The 15,743-nt window shown below is 39.3% G+C and overlaps 1 protein-coding gene across 2 annotated transcripts in view; it reads left to right on the top strand.

Moving 5' to 3' along the window:
• cntnap2a (contactin associated protein 2a) overlaps positions 1-15,743 on the top strand; it is a 350,626-nt gene that overhangs the window by 320,308 nt on the left and 14,575 nt on the right. For both annotated transcript variants that reach the window (XM_059327332.1, XM_059327333.1), the window contains 3 exons: positions 1,928-2,161; positions 3,440-3,573; positions 12,327-12,420. In XM_059327332.1, the coding sequence (XP_059183315.1) occupies positions 1,928-2,161; positions 3,440-3,573; positions 12,327-12,420 (462 nt within the window). The remainder of the gene's footprint in view (positions 1-1,927; positions 2,162-3,439; positions 3,574-12,326; positions 12,421-15,743) is intronic.

Raw genomic sequence — 15,743 nt, 5'->3', positions numbered from 1 at the left:
ACACAGTACTGTATATATTATATATATTTCTTATATACAAAAAACATAACTTTATCAATTTTAACACACAACATGTTTTCTTTGTACATTTTTCAATTGAATAGATGTCAAAAAGGACCAGCAAACGATCACATTCTGTTTAATTTATGTTTTAGACCATGTCCTAACTATTTTGGATTGTATATATGCATTTATTTATTTTTTTATTTTTTTATTTATTCAAAATACTACTCAGGAATGCTCAAAGTTTAAAGTACAAAGTGTTAACATATGATTGAAGGCAGCACAGACAAAATGCAGTCATGAATTGTCCACTAAAATAGCTTACTTTACCAAACAGCAAGTATTCATGTTTGTATGGGTGCAGTCTGATGCAGTGGCCGAGTAGTGTATTAAATGTGAGCTATTTAAAGTGAAGGTATTAAAGTTGACAACAGAAGATTTAAGTTTAATGCACAAATTTCACGTGTTCAGGGGGTCGCTCAAAACGTATCTGGCAGCCCACGGGTCGCACTTTGTCCAACTATTCTCGCATTTAGAAAGGATCAGCAGTCAGCCAGCCTCCTAAAACTATCATTTGTGAAAACTGAACCAACCAAAAAAAGGCTAATATTAGCTTGCTCATAGGACACGTTCAGAGTGAAGAGTAAAGGAGGTGGCTAATATGCAATATCTGTGCTGACAGATAGTAAAATGAGGTTTAATATAAGATGTGAATGTAAGAAGCAAACTCTTCTCCCTGAGCTTCTTGCCCATACATATTGAAGCTTGTTATGTTCATTTGTTTTCCATCTATTGTTTTGTAACTGATTTAAGGAATTCAATCAAGCATCCAGCTCTGACAGAAATACTGAATTTAAGTCTGATTCAGTTAATACCCAGCAGAATGGATCTTGGCAGACAGTGAACAACCCAACCACATCAGAAAACCGAGTGAGAAGCAGGCTATTTGAAAACTTCACAAGCTCTCCGCCTGGTTAACGCAGAACAATTGGTAAAATGGGTCTCTCCAGAATTCCAAAGCTTGAAACAATATCAGTGCACAGCAGAATAGAGGATAAAATTGTGGTGTAGCTGAATAGAAGTGAGGTTTCATCCATACACCGATTCTAGTCAGAGAACTTGCCCATTTTCTAGTAATAAGCCTTCTATTAAATTTAAGTAATGTAGCTTGAAGTATTTATTGTACTGTGTCCGGTGGGAGACGATGGGTGAAGTGAAGCTTTAAAATAAGATGCATAAATGTGTTCACTTAGTATTCCTCGCTCGTGAGGGGTGTAGATTTACATTTTCCCTGCTGCCATGAAGGGGAGGCGAACATGTCAAGAGATATTCCATGGCATTTACACACACACACACATACACACACAACCCCAGGCTCACTGCTTTCTCTCTAACCATTCTCTTTAATTTCACGCGCATTGTGCATTTTTTTTTCACCAACAAGGAGCATAACGGGAGTATTGAAAAATAAGGTCCCTTCTTCTCAACACTTGATTACAAGAATCAATAAGCCTCCTGGAATGGCTGGAATATGCCATTAAGGCTGTTAATGTACTGGTAAACAATGTATTGTTTGGTTTCAGATTCTGCTGCACGGCAATTTAACACCCACTTTAATACACCTCCTGAACACAGCCATATTTATGTGTGTGCTTATTTCTCTGTGGCCGTTTAATATGTCTACCCTGTTGTGTCTTGGCATGTGTGAGTTTATGAGTGCTTCCCCGCGGCTTCTTTTTGATGGAAGGTGTTTTTCTTTTCTTTCTCTCTGTCTTCCTTGCTTTTTTATGCATGGATGCTTTTTTATCAAACATGATAATTCTACTGCTTGTGGACATGATGAACACAATGACAAGCAGTATTTATTTTTGCATTTGCAGGTGTGTTCATACATTTAACTCATTTCTCCTGTCATCTCATCCAGATGTTGGGGGTTTCTTTGAGGCGGGGACACTGGTCAAGTACAACTTCATGCCCGAAGCAGTTGCAGGAGCCAGCAGGGACACAAAGATCCTGACGCACCAGCTGACACCACACGAAGTGAATCTCACAAAGGAGGAAGTGGCCTTTAGTTTCAGCACCTCCAATGCACCAGCTATCCTGATGTATGTCAGCTCCAAGACACAGGATTATCTGGCAGTGGTTTTAAGGCAGAATGGTAAGATCCCCACACACACACACACACACACACACACAATGTTTGATCACTCACCACTGAGACGACTGCTTGGAGTAATGCTTGTTAGTGCTGCACAGTACAGTTTTAAAGGCTGTCCTTGCAGCACAGTTTGGAAAGTTCTATAATCTTCAAAAATCCTCCCCAGTCAGTGGCCTCCCACTGAGCAAATGACAGACAGCAAAGTGCCTTAATAAAAGTAGAAATAAGAAGAATTTGACAGTGCCATCTAGTGTTTCAGAAATCGATGTGCACAACCGACAAAATAAAACTGCAAACGGCTCACACTGCCTCGGGATGCTGCAAGAAAATCTTGGGCCCCCTGCACACAGGGCCCTAAAACAGTCGATATCTATAATCTACAGTCAAGCTGTGAGTCCTCTGAATCTTGCAGAGCTTTGCCCTCCATCCCTCACCCCTGGTTGCACTATCACTTCAAAAGAAAACTACATTTTGAACTCATGTGTTCGGTTCAATCAGAATACTTCTGTGAGGAAAAAGTCTATGATGAACAAAATGAATTTAAGGTGACACGTTCTTTGGCACAGATGTCTATAATACATTAAAAACATAATTGTAACACATTATAATCTACTTATATCACTATATAATTATAGATGTGAGCACTTGTGAATGCTCAGTATGCTTTATAGCAACAATAATAACATATTATGGCATTTTATAACAACTTTGAAGGTCATGTAACATATATTTAATAATTTTGCTGGTCACTTACAGACATTGTTTGTATTATTAACCCTCACATTTGTAACATGTTATGATATTTTTTTATAATGCATTATCATCACTGTTATAATGCATTATAATGTGAATATAAGGTTAGTGTAGGTGGTTAGGGTAATGCTTACTCTGTAATGCATTATAAGTAAATTTGTAATGCATTATAGACATGGGACTGTGAGTGACCAGTCAGTGTTTGGTACTTTACCTTTTGAGTCATATGCTTTATAATGTGCAGATTATAACACAGTATAAATATTTATAATGCATTTTAGACATAGACTTTGTAGAAACTGTTGCCAAATTTAATAGTGTCAAGTCTTTGGTATCATCTAGCAGTGTTACACTATCTTTATGGTCTTGTTATCAGTCATGTTTTTGCAGCCACAAAATTGTATTTATTCAGGTATGTATTAATGGTATCTCCTACGAAACACATTTTAAATAACTGGCAAATCAGAGATATGAGGTTTGATATAACCAGACAGAGTTTCAATCCACTGTCCTGCATGTTTTCAGGTTCACTACAGGTGCGGTATAACCTGGGAGGACTGAGGGAGCCTTTTTCTATCGATGTGGACCAGCGTAACCTGGCCAACGGACAGCCACATAGCATTAACATGTCCCGTGTCGACAGAAGCATCACCATCCAGGTAAACACTGCATACACACACTTTTTTGATGACTCTTGAACACATATTTTATAACTTTTTATTGAACTCTCGACACTTACATATCAATTGCAAAACCCTACTTACAAACACACTCAGTACAGAATGCCAGCAGTGTTAGCATTAAGTCAGAGGGGAGAGCAGTGTCCTGTTCTCTCTTCTGCTGTGATGAAAGTGCTTGTCCTCTGCCACTGTTAATCCACTTCCAGTAGACAGCCTAAGTATAGCAACAGAGCGAATGCATCGATCTGTGTGTGTGTTTGTATGACTGCGTGCTGTTGTGTGATTGCCGCTGCATATCTTTGTGTATTTGCCGTGCGCGGCTGCGTGTGTATGAGACGGAGGAAGAGAGACTGAGCGTGTTTGTGCTTGTGCGTGACATTGTGTTAGTGCTCATATATTTGTGTGTGTCTGTGTTTGTGTGCGTGGGTTTGTTTGTGTGCTCTTGAGTTTTGTGCAGCTAAAAAGCTTAGCGCAGATCAATACAGCCAAGTCTCAGTCAGTAGCTGTCAAGGATGGAGTGAGAATTCAGCTAAACTATTACAGACTTTGTTCTGGGCTAAAATGCTCCGATTTGGCTGCAGGCTGCAGTTTAAGGAGGACTCTAAATGGATGGCAGTCGCCTGCGAAACCTAGTTATTGTTTGGATCCAAACAAGATACATGAAATACATTTGTAGTTGCATGGGAAGTTTATGGGTTGCCAGAAAAAGGGTTTGGCTTTTTCTTAAATGAGAACACACAGTTAAAAATGTAAAAACTTAAATCCTTGAATTAAACATCTGTAAAACGGTTTTGGAGTGGAATTTCAATGCCATCATGTGCTGTGGCATTATTGCTGCACACCTCTGCACACCTTGCAAGTGTAATGCATTTCATACAGTCTGAATATTTTTATTTCCTAGCTGCTTTCCCTTCATTCTCAATCACATGTTCACTTATGGAGAGCCTACCTACCTCCCAGTGGCCAGTGGGAGGCATTTCTTTACCCAGAGTCATTGACTCACCTCTCTGCAAAATTGCTGAATCTAGTGGAGAGCATCATGTCAATAATTTTGTATAACCTTGCTCTCACTAATATTGCAGCTATTTGCTTACATACTGCTGCACTGTTTATTCTCTATGGATTTAATGTTCATGCTGACATAATCAAATTTCCCTTCAAGCATCATTGAAGTTTGATCTTATATGCTGTATCATCTTATTCATGGTACCCTCATGAATTACTTTCCATGCATGAAACACTTGACTTATGTCTGCATAGGAATTATTGTAGAGGACAAGGTGTACCTTATCTGTTTTCTCTTACCTTCAGTTATTTATCACTTTAGATTGTTTTGGTGTGAGTTGCTGAGAGTTGGAGATGTGTTTCATAGAGATTTCTGCTTTCACTTGAATACATAATGCAAAAATACATTTGATCTCTTTCCAGAAATCATGACCTGCTTACTCAAGACGATCCACAGATCTTGTTGCAAGCAGTTTCATGTAGGAACTTCTTTTATATATTGTATAGTTCAGAGATGAAACTGCTCACGACAAGACCCGTGGATCATCTTGAGAAACTGGGTCATGATTTCTGGAGACATGGCTGTAGAGTCTTTAAAATGCATTTTTTAGCGCTTTGAGCATCACAAGCCGAGAGCCATACATTATATTCCATTATAAGGTCCATTATATTTGAGAGAAGGCAGACATCCCTACGGCCGAAATCTCCAACACTCAGCGACTCACACCAAAACTATCTAGACTGATAAATAGCACTACAGGTGAGAAGAAAAATATCTATTTTGATTTTGGGGTGAACTGTCCCTTTGGCACCACATTCACTATGATTTTTTTTTTTATTAAACTCTGCCTTAAATGGTATTTAATTGGAAGAAATGATACATTTTAGCAGAACATAACATGCAAGTACAATGGAAATGAGGAGGCGTTGTACACATAATTCAACCAACCTCTGTTTTAACACATTGGAACAAATCATCTATGAATGAAAATGACAGTACTATTTATGAATCACAACATGTTTGCAGGATGGTAAAATGTTAAGAACATAAGGACACAAAGGAAATGCATGACACATATTAGATATAAATATAAACATTAGTATAAAGACAATCTCAGTTTACTTTCAATGAATGTGTTTCCTCAGTTGTTAGTCTTCGGAAACCAATTAGAATATAGTGCAGTCCATGTAATGCGTATTAGACAATTAATGTGTAATTAGTTGTGTCCATCTAATTCTGTCTGCTGTTTCAAGATGTCACCTTCTCTTGTGATGAATATGGCTCCAATTGAAGCTCCTCCACTGTAGCTTTCATTAAGGTGAAATAAAATGTTTGCCAGAATGAATCACAGTACAACTGCAAACCAATAATCGTTACAACTTTTGTTCTGCATAACTCTTGAGCCCTGCCTGTGTCTCATCGCATGGACATGGAGCAGTAACTCCATCCATCCAGGAATCTCATCACCCACCTTCACACACTACAGTGAAAAATTGTGACAGTGAGAAAATTGAAACCTGAAACATCCAATGGAAATCGTCCTCATTTTCTGAGCAAATCACATCCTGCAGCTGCTGATCACCCCAGTGGGAGCACTTCAACATAACGCATCCCCTTTTTACTGGCAGAGAGAGTGATTGGAGCAACTGTATGCTTCTTTCCTCATCACACACACACACACACACACACACAGACATACATGCATGCACACACACTGTGTGTTCCAGTGGTTGACCGCAGCTTGGTTGCGTCTAGATATCGATATTCAGCCCAGTGCTCCGTTTGTGACTGAAATATTAAGACATGCACATCCCCAGTTTACCACTCCCTGTGTGCCTGATCTGTACTCTAAACACCAATCTATTGAATCCTCTGTCCTTAAATGATAGGTTCACTTAAACATTAAAGAATGATAAGAAAATTAAGAGGAACACTGGTGGGCATGATTTGGTAATTTGGATTTAAGTGGAAGAATCAGCAAGGGAACTGAGGGGGAGGGATTGAGAGAGAAAATAGATGAAGTTTATAGATAGGGCATGAAAAGTAGAGCCAGAAGGTGTGCTAACGAAGATAACTTTGATGAATAAAACTTTTTCATGTTGCCTTACTGCCTCCAGGCTCTTTTCAAGGTACAAACATGCACTTAATATCCACGAGTAAACAGATGTGGACATGCATACCAACAGACATGCATGCCTACAAGTGAGATCTTGTCAGGTCAGCTCACTACAAAGGCTTCATGCTGCTACACTGCAAAATCAACATTATTAAGTCTAATTCATCCGTCCACTCCGCTTCTCTCCTTCTGTCTCTCCATTCCCCCCACCTTCTACTTTCTCACAAGTAGTCTTAGTTTTAGTTAATTTACTTTTAGCCAGGAAACATGGCTGTAGCTCACTCTTATACTAACAAGAGAAACACTGAACAAGACTAGTGAGTAGATAGGTAGTTGTCTGCTTACTTAATTCTCAAACATAACATAATGCAGAAAAGATTATCAAACAGTATTTTCCCTGAAGCAAATATCATGATCCACCAATGATTGATGACCAATAAAGTGCAGGTAGCTAAAGTTTAGCTAGTTTAGCCAAGGAGTTGGTGGAGACTAAAAGCAAAGTTAAAACACTCAAAATAATGCTAATGTGGCTCCGTATCTTTTAGATGTGTATGTTCTGTCCTGGAACAACTTGGCTGTATCAACGTACAACATAAATGCACAATATGTACTTATCTGCCACAAGGGACCATCCAACAAGATCTCAAACCTAAATAACAGAATAGGTCATTTGTCAATACCACCCATAACAATCCATATGAGCATTTGTCAAAATGACCCATATGAGTTTTTCGCGGCACAGAGTGGAGTGGAGCGTTCTAAAAATAGCCCACACGTTATTATACATACATGTACAGTTCGCAGTTTCATTTAATTTAGGCTACAAAACCACTGATCTATGTTTAGGGCATAAAAATACCTGGTAAGGTGTTATAAAATACAGTTTAAAAAGTAAATAAATATATGTGAAGTAGTTACATACAACAGTAAGGCACAGAAGTACTGTTATGTTTAAATCACATGGTTTACTTTTGTTTTCACATGGGACACAAACCCTGTTCTCCTGGGTGAAAGTCCAACATTTTTTCGACCCAAACACCACCTTTCCCACCCTCCCTGAGTGCATATTCAAGGATTAAACTCTGCATCACGTCATGCATTATTATGACGGTCGCTAGAGGACAGCGTGTGATTCTGACACTGTGTGGAACATGTTTGCTCAGCTTGTTTCTCCGATAACTTAATGCAGACTTCCGATGACTTCATCATTTTAAAATATACTGTTAAAAACAGCCCTGCGATGGTCTGGCCATCTGTCCAGGGTGTACCCCGCCTCTCGCCCAGTGTCTGCTGGGATTGGCTCCAGCCCCCCCGAGTGCGGATAAGCAGTTAATGGTAATGAATGATTGAATGACTGTTAAAAACAACCAAGACCTAAAAATGTGTATCTTCTTGCAGACAACCACAACATTGACACATGCACAAAAAGGATAAACACCATTTACACACAGTCAAATATAACAGGCCATTTCCTTGATTAAAGTTCAGAATTTCTCAGTTTTCAAGTTGTTGGAAACATTTTGGATAATATGTAAAATATTAAACAAAGGTCCGGTTGTTGTTAGACATTTTAACTTGAAAATGTTACATATTATGCCATTAAAAGGTGATAATAATATGTCGAAGTTGCTATAAAATTGAAATTACAGGTTTAGAGAGTCACTGCAAAACATCTAATGTTTCACCAGACCTGTTCTAAAAATATAATCATGAGACTGAGCTCCAGTCATTCAGCATGATATTTGAAATGCCATCCATCAGCAGCATTTACAGTCAGAGAACTGTGCAGAACTTGTTCTACATACTGTTTTTGAATGTTCAAAGCGAATTATCGTAGGCGGAAATGTGCACTTAATTACTGGGTTTGGAAATTGGACCACATATTATTGCATTATGTATTAAAGCCTAAAATGTCAATTTTTGTTATAGCGTGCCACCAGCATTTGAAATTTAAACAACCCATTATTATTTTGCTCATCTGAGGCCTTGTTGCAGCTGCTTTGATCCGAGCTATAACAACATGAGCGAGAGGCAGAGATATGCCTCAGATGCAATAAAAGTCAGTTATGCTGGTGGGCCCGCCAGTGGATCAAACTCAATTTCCAGGGTAAAAAGAGCTAGTTGAGTGTTTACCTGAGGCTGCGGAGGTCTCACTTCTCTGCTATCAGGGCTGCAAATCTAAAAGGCATTTAGACAAGCGACTGTTTAGTTTTAAGATGCGGCAGAGAACAAGTGGGAAGACAAGTAGGAGTGTGGTAATTGGAATCTGAGAGAAAAGGGAGCAGAGGGAAAATGGAGAGCACAAGAAAAGGAAGGAATCGAGTCAGAGAGATAGGAGGAGGTTGAGCAGGGAAAGATAAAGTATTTAGATAAAGAAAGTAGACCCACAAAATAAAATCACTTTGATGCATTTAGGTATCCAACCCCTTCACAGTCCTGAGGCTTATTTCGGGGCGTGGATATGCATGTGCACACAAATACCTGCTGATACACACACACACACACACACACATGCAGAGTGCAGTGCAGGAAGCAACTGTTTGGGTTTTTAAGCAGTTTGTGAGGTCTCATCAGGTTAGCGCACTATCAAAGGCATATCAAGGCGAGATCAAAATAAGTTCCCATCTCTGCATCTCTGGCTTTCGCTTTCTCTCAAACTATCACACACTGTGAGGGTTTAGAGATGAAAGTGAAGAGTCCCTTCAGGCACCACATCTCTCCTCTCCTCTCCTCTCCTCTCCTCTCCTCTCCTCTCCTCTCCTCTCCTCTCCTCTCCTCTCCTCTCCTCTCCTCCCCTCTCCTCTCCTCTCCTCTCCTCTCCTCTCTTCTTATGTCTCTGCTGTCCTATTTCTCTCTTCTCCTTTTGTTTCTACTCCCTTCCTCTCTGCTTAGCTCTCCTTTCCTTTACTCTCCGCTCATCTTCTCTAATCTTGTCTGCCCCCCTTTTTTTTCCTCCTCTTCTCCTCTCCTCCTCTCCCTCTGATAGCAGTTGCAGTAGTTGGTATTAGTGTGAACGGCTGGCTCTAGCTATGGAGGGAAAACACAATAATTCAGTAGTTCACTTGATAATGAGGTCAAACTATTTATTGGAGTAAGAAACAGAAAATTAGCATTTATTTGCACTTAGCTTCTCTAATGTTTAATCTGTGATGGGAGTCTTTTTTGTCCCTGAGATATCATTAAGGAAACAGAGCTGCCACAAGTAAAAAGTTCTCGTTGTACTGTAAATTAGTTTGAATATATACAGCACATTGGCTAAATTAGATTCTTTTTGAGCACATAGTTAGGGAAATAGATTTCACCCGTTGTTAATTTTCTCTTTGTCTAACCTCTGATTACTTTGCTTATGTAAGCTTTATGTAACCTAAGAGGCACCAACAGCGCTTAAAGGAGAAAATTGTGTTGTCTAAATGGGGCCATGTAAAAGAAAAGGATCCCAATAATTACGGTTGTAATTGACAAAGTTTGGTAAAATTAGGTTTCTTCCCTGGCTGTCTTCCTCCGTGGACCTTTTTGCGGGATGTTGAGACTCAGACCGGCCTCCCTGACTGTGCAGCCAATTTGTTTTCTCAGATAAAAGTAAATAAGCTGAGCGCAATTTAATTGTGCCCCATTATCCCACCCTCCAGTCACCGTGGAAAACAAAACCCACACAATGCTCCACTGAGACCAGGCTTTTGGAAAGAATCAAATTAGGATATGCTATGTGTGTGTGTGCTTGAGCGTGTGCAGCGAACGAAAGAGGGAGAAAATAGTCTAGAGAGGTAGGGGGTACAGAGAATTTTCTGTACGGGAGAACTCTACTGATTCAAACCTGTAAACAAGAGCGAATACACACAAAAATCTCAGCGCTTTAGTGACAGTCCGGCTCAGCTCCCTGCTAACAGGCCATGACAGCTGTTCAGCACATCAATAGAACATATTTCCAGTAAAACACACAGTAACAAAAGTCATTGTTTTCAATCAGCCTCCCTCCCCTGGCTTTGGCCGCTGGTTTGCATTCTGCAGGCCGGTGTAAGCTGAGATACAGTTCTCCTGCGAGCGGAGAGAAGTGGGGAAAGGAAGATCTTTTATTTCTGGAACACACACAGAAACCAATTTGTGGGGTTGAAATTATTCTCGTCAATAGCGGCGGCTGCAGCCTTCAAGCTAATTAGAAACTTCAGTGAAACAGCAATAACAAGTTAATTATGTTGCAGGGATATTAAAGTGGTGTATTCCCTCCCTCCATCACCCTCTCAGCTCTCACATCTCCACTGACGCTCTTCTCTGAGAACATGCTGTTTCTTCTCTCAGTTTTAAGTTCTCAGAGAAGACTTTGAGCCCACCGCAGACTTTAGAAATTGCATATTGTTAATTAATGTGTGATCATTTATCTCGAGTCCTGATGAAGAGCTGTTTGTTTGTAGGATCATTATGGAAGATGGCTTTTGAGTTTGCATTCAGCCGTGACTAGCTTGACTAAACAAAAAGGAAAAACAAAATTAACAACTTTCTGATTAAGAGGTTTTCTTTAATCATTTGGTCTAGTGAGACTTCTGTGAGCAACCATGATACAGTATGGAGTGAGATTTTGACACCACTCAATATGAGGATTTTCATGCATTTTGCTCCTGATGTATAGTGAGAGATCAGAGAATGGTCATAAAAGATGCACAACAGATGGATTTTTTAGAATAATATATGATCCTAATTGTTTCTCTCTGTGTTTATGACTTAAGAAACAGGTGAAACAAAAATATTTTTGCTGCAATTCCTAAATTTGTTTTTTCATCAGGTAAAACAGGTCGACGAAAATGGTTTTTCGGTATACTTTTTCAAGGTAATTCTCATTTTGGCCACAAGAGGTTGTAGTGCATCACAAAGGGGTGTTTAAGTTCAATTTCTGAAGAAATTAAAAGTGACCTGCGGAAAAAAAGTTTTTTAGTCCTATATAGAATATGAGGTAGTGGAGAACTTCAGGCTCTTGTGGCCAAAATGAGTATTATAACAACAAACACAAATGATCCTCACTGCATTCACCTGCAAAACATTTTTTAAAACCTGTTCTTAAATCAAACACAAAAGAAAACAATTTCGATCAGACTTATTTTTTTCACTTGCTCAGGACTTCTGTAATAAAATCAGAAAATATGTATATTATCACTCATATACCAAATTATAGTGTTTTGCACAGCATAACCAGTCTTGAAAACAACAATATATGATATGCATGGCTAAGAGCAAGAGTCAGACTTGGATTGATATTTGATAACCCACAAAAGTGTCCTTGTTTCTTGTGGGGTTATTGAGTTGTCTTGTCTAGTGTCTGGAGTTGTTGTTTCTGGGTTGTGAGAAAAATATGAAGGATTATGAACTTAGTGGTTCCCCCTTTACTGAACAATGTGGACCACAAGAGGGAGCCATTGAGCCTTTGATTGTGCTGTGTTCTAGCTTTAAAATGCCTGACAGCAATGAATTACCATCTCTTCTTCATCTGTTTAATGTGCTGATGCAGGGCTTAGGCTGCGTGTCTTTAAAAGGCTGTGATCAGTAGTTTAGGAGCCAGACTCTTTAAAATGCAGAGACTAATATATTATCTCTTGCTCCCTCTCTCTCCTGCTGTTCCAGTTGGATCATTACCCTCCAGTCAGCTACACCCTTCCTGACGCCTCCGACACACAGTTCAACCTGGTCAAGACGCTGTTCTTGGGCAAAGTCTTTGGTGAGTATGCCAGCTGGTCTAAAGTTTTTTAACCAATTTCACACTGTGCAGACTTTCACCACATTTATTATGGGTTTTTTTCTCAACTCAAACCATACCACTCTACCCCACAACCCACCATGGTTCAAAGTACGTGTTTGGAAGCTTTAGTTACCAGATTACATGATAAACAACTTGATTGTGGATGAGAGAGAAGTATGGTTGGTGCTATTTAGGCAGAAAAAAAATAGATTTTCAAGAAAATAAAGCATCCATGCAGTTATTACAATGTCATTAATGTATGTGGGTTGCCTTGCTGTCAACTGGAGCTTATCCATGTTTGTTAAACCAGATAAAAACAATCACATTAAAAGCCTGGACTTAGTGTTGTCATACTTCGGTTCTCAATGTCTATTGTAATGTGTTCATGCTGTATGTTTATATACAGCATGAACACATTACACACACACACACACACACACACACACACACACACACACATATATATATATATATATATATATATATATAAATGCAAATACACACAGACTATAACCTCTGCATGGGCTTTTCTGTCCTGTCCAACAGAAAGGAGTCTGTAGTTACTCATTCTGTCCATTAGAGGGTACCAGAGGACTGAAAGAGTTATATCTTGCAGGGGGACTATGAAACTCAAATCTTCTATTTATTGTTTATAGATTCTTTCTGGATGCAACTTGCAGATTTTTTTTTATTTAGAAAAAGCAGCCAAGAACATGTGTAATATCACTCACATGTGTGTTTATAGCTTGTCTGAGCAGCATAACCTGGATTTAAAACAGCATGATCCCACCTCCAGCCATCTCTCCCACATCGGTGCCTGATAAAGTTATGAAATCTGGAAAACATCATGCTGTCTCGTTAAAATTACATTGATATTTTGTTGCCTTGCATTAGACTGGCCTGGATTTCCTTAGTGTATGACCAGCAAGATAGCTTTCAGATCATAATAATCCCCAACCTTTACTTCAGGTGGACTTTCCCTCCAGTGTGTCTATTTTGGTTGGTCAATCACGGCTAATTTGACACATCACATGATCTTTTTCATCAGTGTATTTTTTCCCACTGAATTAACTTGCCATAGGTCAGCACTAAATCATCTGATCCAACACCTTAGACTTTAATTCTGCTAATTATCAACAGCCTATTGACCTAATTAAGCTATTTAGGTTGTCATAGTGTTAGCTGTGGTTTTGGCTTGATTTGGGTCAGTTTTATTAGTTTCCGTAGTCGCTCATATTGCACCTCTGATGGAAGATTGTATCTCATTATTGGCATCTTGCTGCAGCTTCTTCTTCTCTCTTCCCTTCCTTTCTCCTTCTCTCTTTTGTCCTCTACTTCAAGTGCCGAGAAAGTCAGTGAGGTTGAAGTAATGGCTGACTTCACTTACCAGCCAGAGTTATCGACTGCTGCACACACCACCAGAACCCCTGGGAATGCAACACCATGCACGCACACGCAGGCACTTGAACAGGCACATGCACACACACACAACATAGCAATCCATCTTCACCCAACTAACACAGCACAGATGCTCTAAGGACACGCAGGACAAAGTCACTGCACATGCCAAAACAGCTTCAACTCATATAGAAATCTGCTCTTATGCAGCCTTTACACATCAAAACACTCAACACACTCAACACATAGAGATGTTACTATAAGTCTTTCGTAAACAGTATAACAAAATAATACATATAGACAGGGCAAGGAAACAAGGAGGTAATTGGATTGGAAGAGAAGGAGGGAAACAGAAGGATGATGGGAATATTGTGATGAGAGAGACAGAGAGAGGAGGGAAACAGAACAAAAGGAGACGTGTGATTTTGCACATCTCATCAGATCTGTTCCACTTCTGTGTTAGGACCACAGAGACAAGAGAGGCTGTCAGACAGCTGAGCTATCAGATCCTCTATTTCTAGGAGACAGAGACTCTGTGTTTGGTAGAGAGCACACACACAAACGCACATACTGATCACAGCGACGTCTCCTCTATCACCTCACAGTCTGCTGATTGTGGAATGGGATAAGCTGGCTGGAATAAAGATGGTAGAGCTAAAGTGAGGTAGACATTAAAGAATAGAGAGATACACAGAAAGAGAGATACACAGAAAGCATGCACAGATAACCAAACACTGCTTCTAAAATCATCAATAACATACAGAAAACATGTTTTTTTCTATTAGCTGACAATTCTGTTATCACATGAACATGATACTTCTACATCTGCTTACAAGGGTGCTATTGATTAGGACCCCAATATCCAATAAGGCTTTTTCATTTGAATAGTATGGAAGTATGGAAGCTTTATATTGCATTTGTGTGGTTCCACTGTTGTGTTGTGATTGGTTTATTTACCTTAAATTGTCATTTTAAACACAGGAATAGAAGATACTATAATTTAAGTCATTAAATTAGATACAAGCAGTGGAGACAGAAAAAGTAAATTGATGTTTTCTTGTGTGTGTTTGCAAGCATTTCTTTATGAGCATTGACTTATGCCCCCTGAATAAAGTCAATGCTCCACTTGGGTCACAACAGTCAAAAAGGTCTGAACAGATATAATCATAACAGTGGTTAGTATTGGAGCTGATACAATTAATTGACAAGTAATATTGCATATCCAGAGGCTTTCATCAATGGGCCGTGGGCTCTGTCACCATTCTGTTTCCTCAACAGCCATTTATTATTCTTTGACATGTCTTTTGAGGTTATGACTTGCCAAACATGCCCTATTTCAAGCCTCTCCCGTATAATAATCTTCTGATTTTATTCTGATTTTATTATTTTAAACTGAACAACTTATTTAAAAAAAGCAATCTGATGATGTCATCTTGTGCTCTGACAGATAATGACTGGCCCTTTTTTACTGTTTCTTTTACATTGTATAGAACAAATGAATAATCAGTTAACAGAGAAAATTATAGTCCGATTAATCATAATGCAAATCATTTTTAGTTGCAGCTCTGGCTGAGATACCTGCCCAGCACTTAATGCATGTGAAGAACTGCCTCAAACTAGCAGTAAAAGCTGAAGCTGGCTTAGCCTGAGTCTCACTGGTGGAATCAGGGGGATTGACTGCCCCGATCCACGCCCCCATGTTCAAAAGAACTGAAGCAAAAGTGCCCTCTTGGATAAAACATGATGAAGTGCCTCTAGGGTTTCCTTCCAGTGGGGAAAATTAGATGCAGTGCACTAATAGGTGCCCTTAAATGGAGAAAACATGATGCCGTGCCTTGTAGGCCGCATGCCTTATATGCCCTTTTTATTATTTTTTTATTTACTTCCTGCATAAACCGACAAAC

Source organism: Centropristis striata, chromosome 23 (genome assembly GCF_030273125.1).
Source record: "Centropristis striata isolate RG_2023a ecotype Rhode Island chromosome 23, C.striata_1.0, whole genome shotgun sequence".
Taxonomy (NCBI): domain Eukaryota; kingdom Metazoa; phylum Chordata; class Actinopteri; order Perciformes; family Serranidae; genus Centropristis; species Centropristis striata.
The sequence above is the reverse complement of the archived record's forward strand: the minus strand, read 5'-3'. Positions and strand labels throughout refer to the sequence as shown.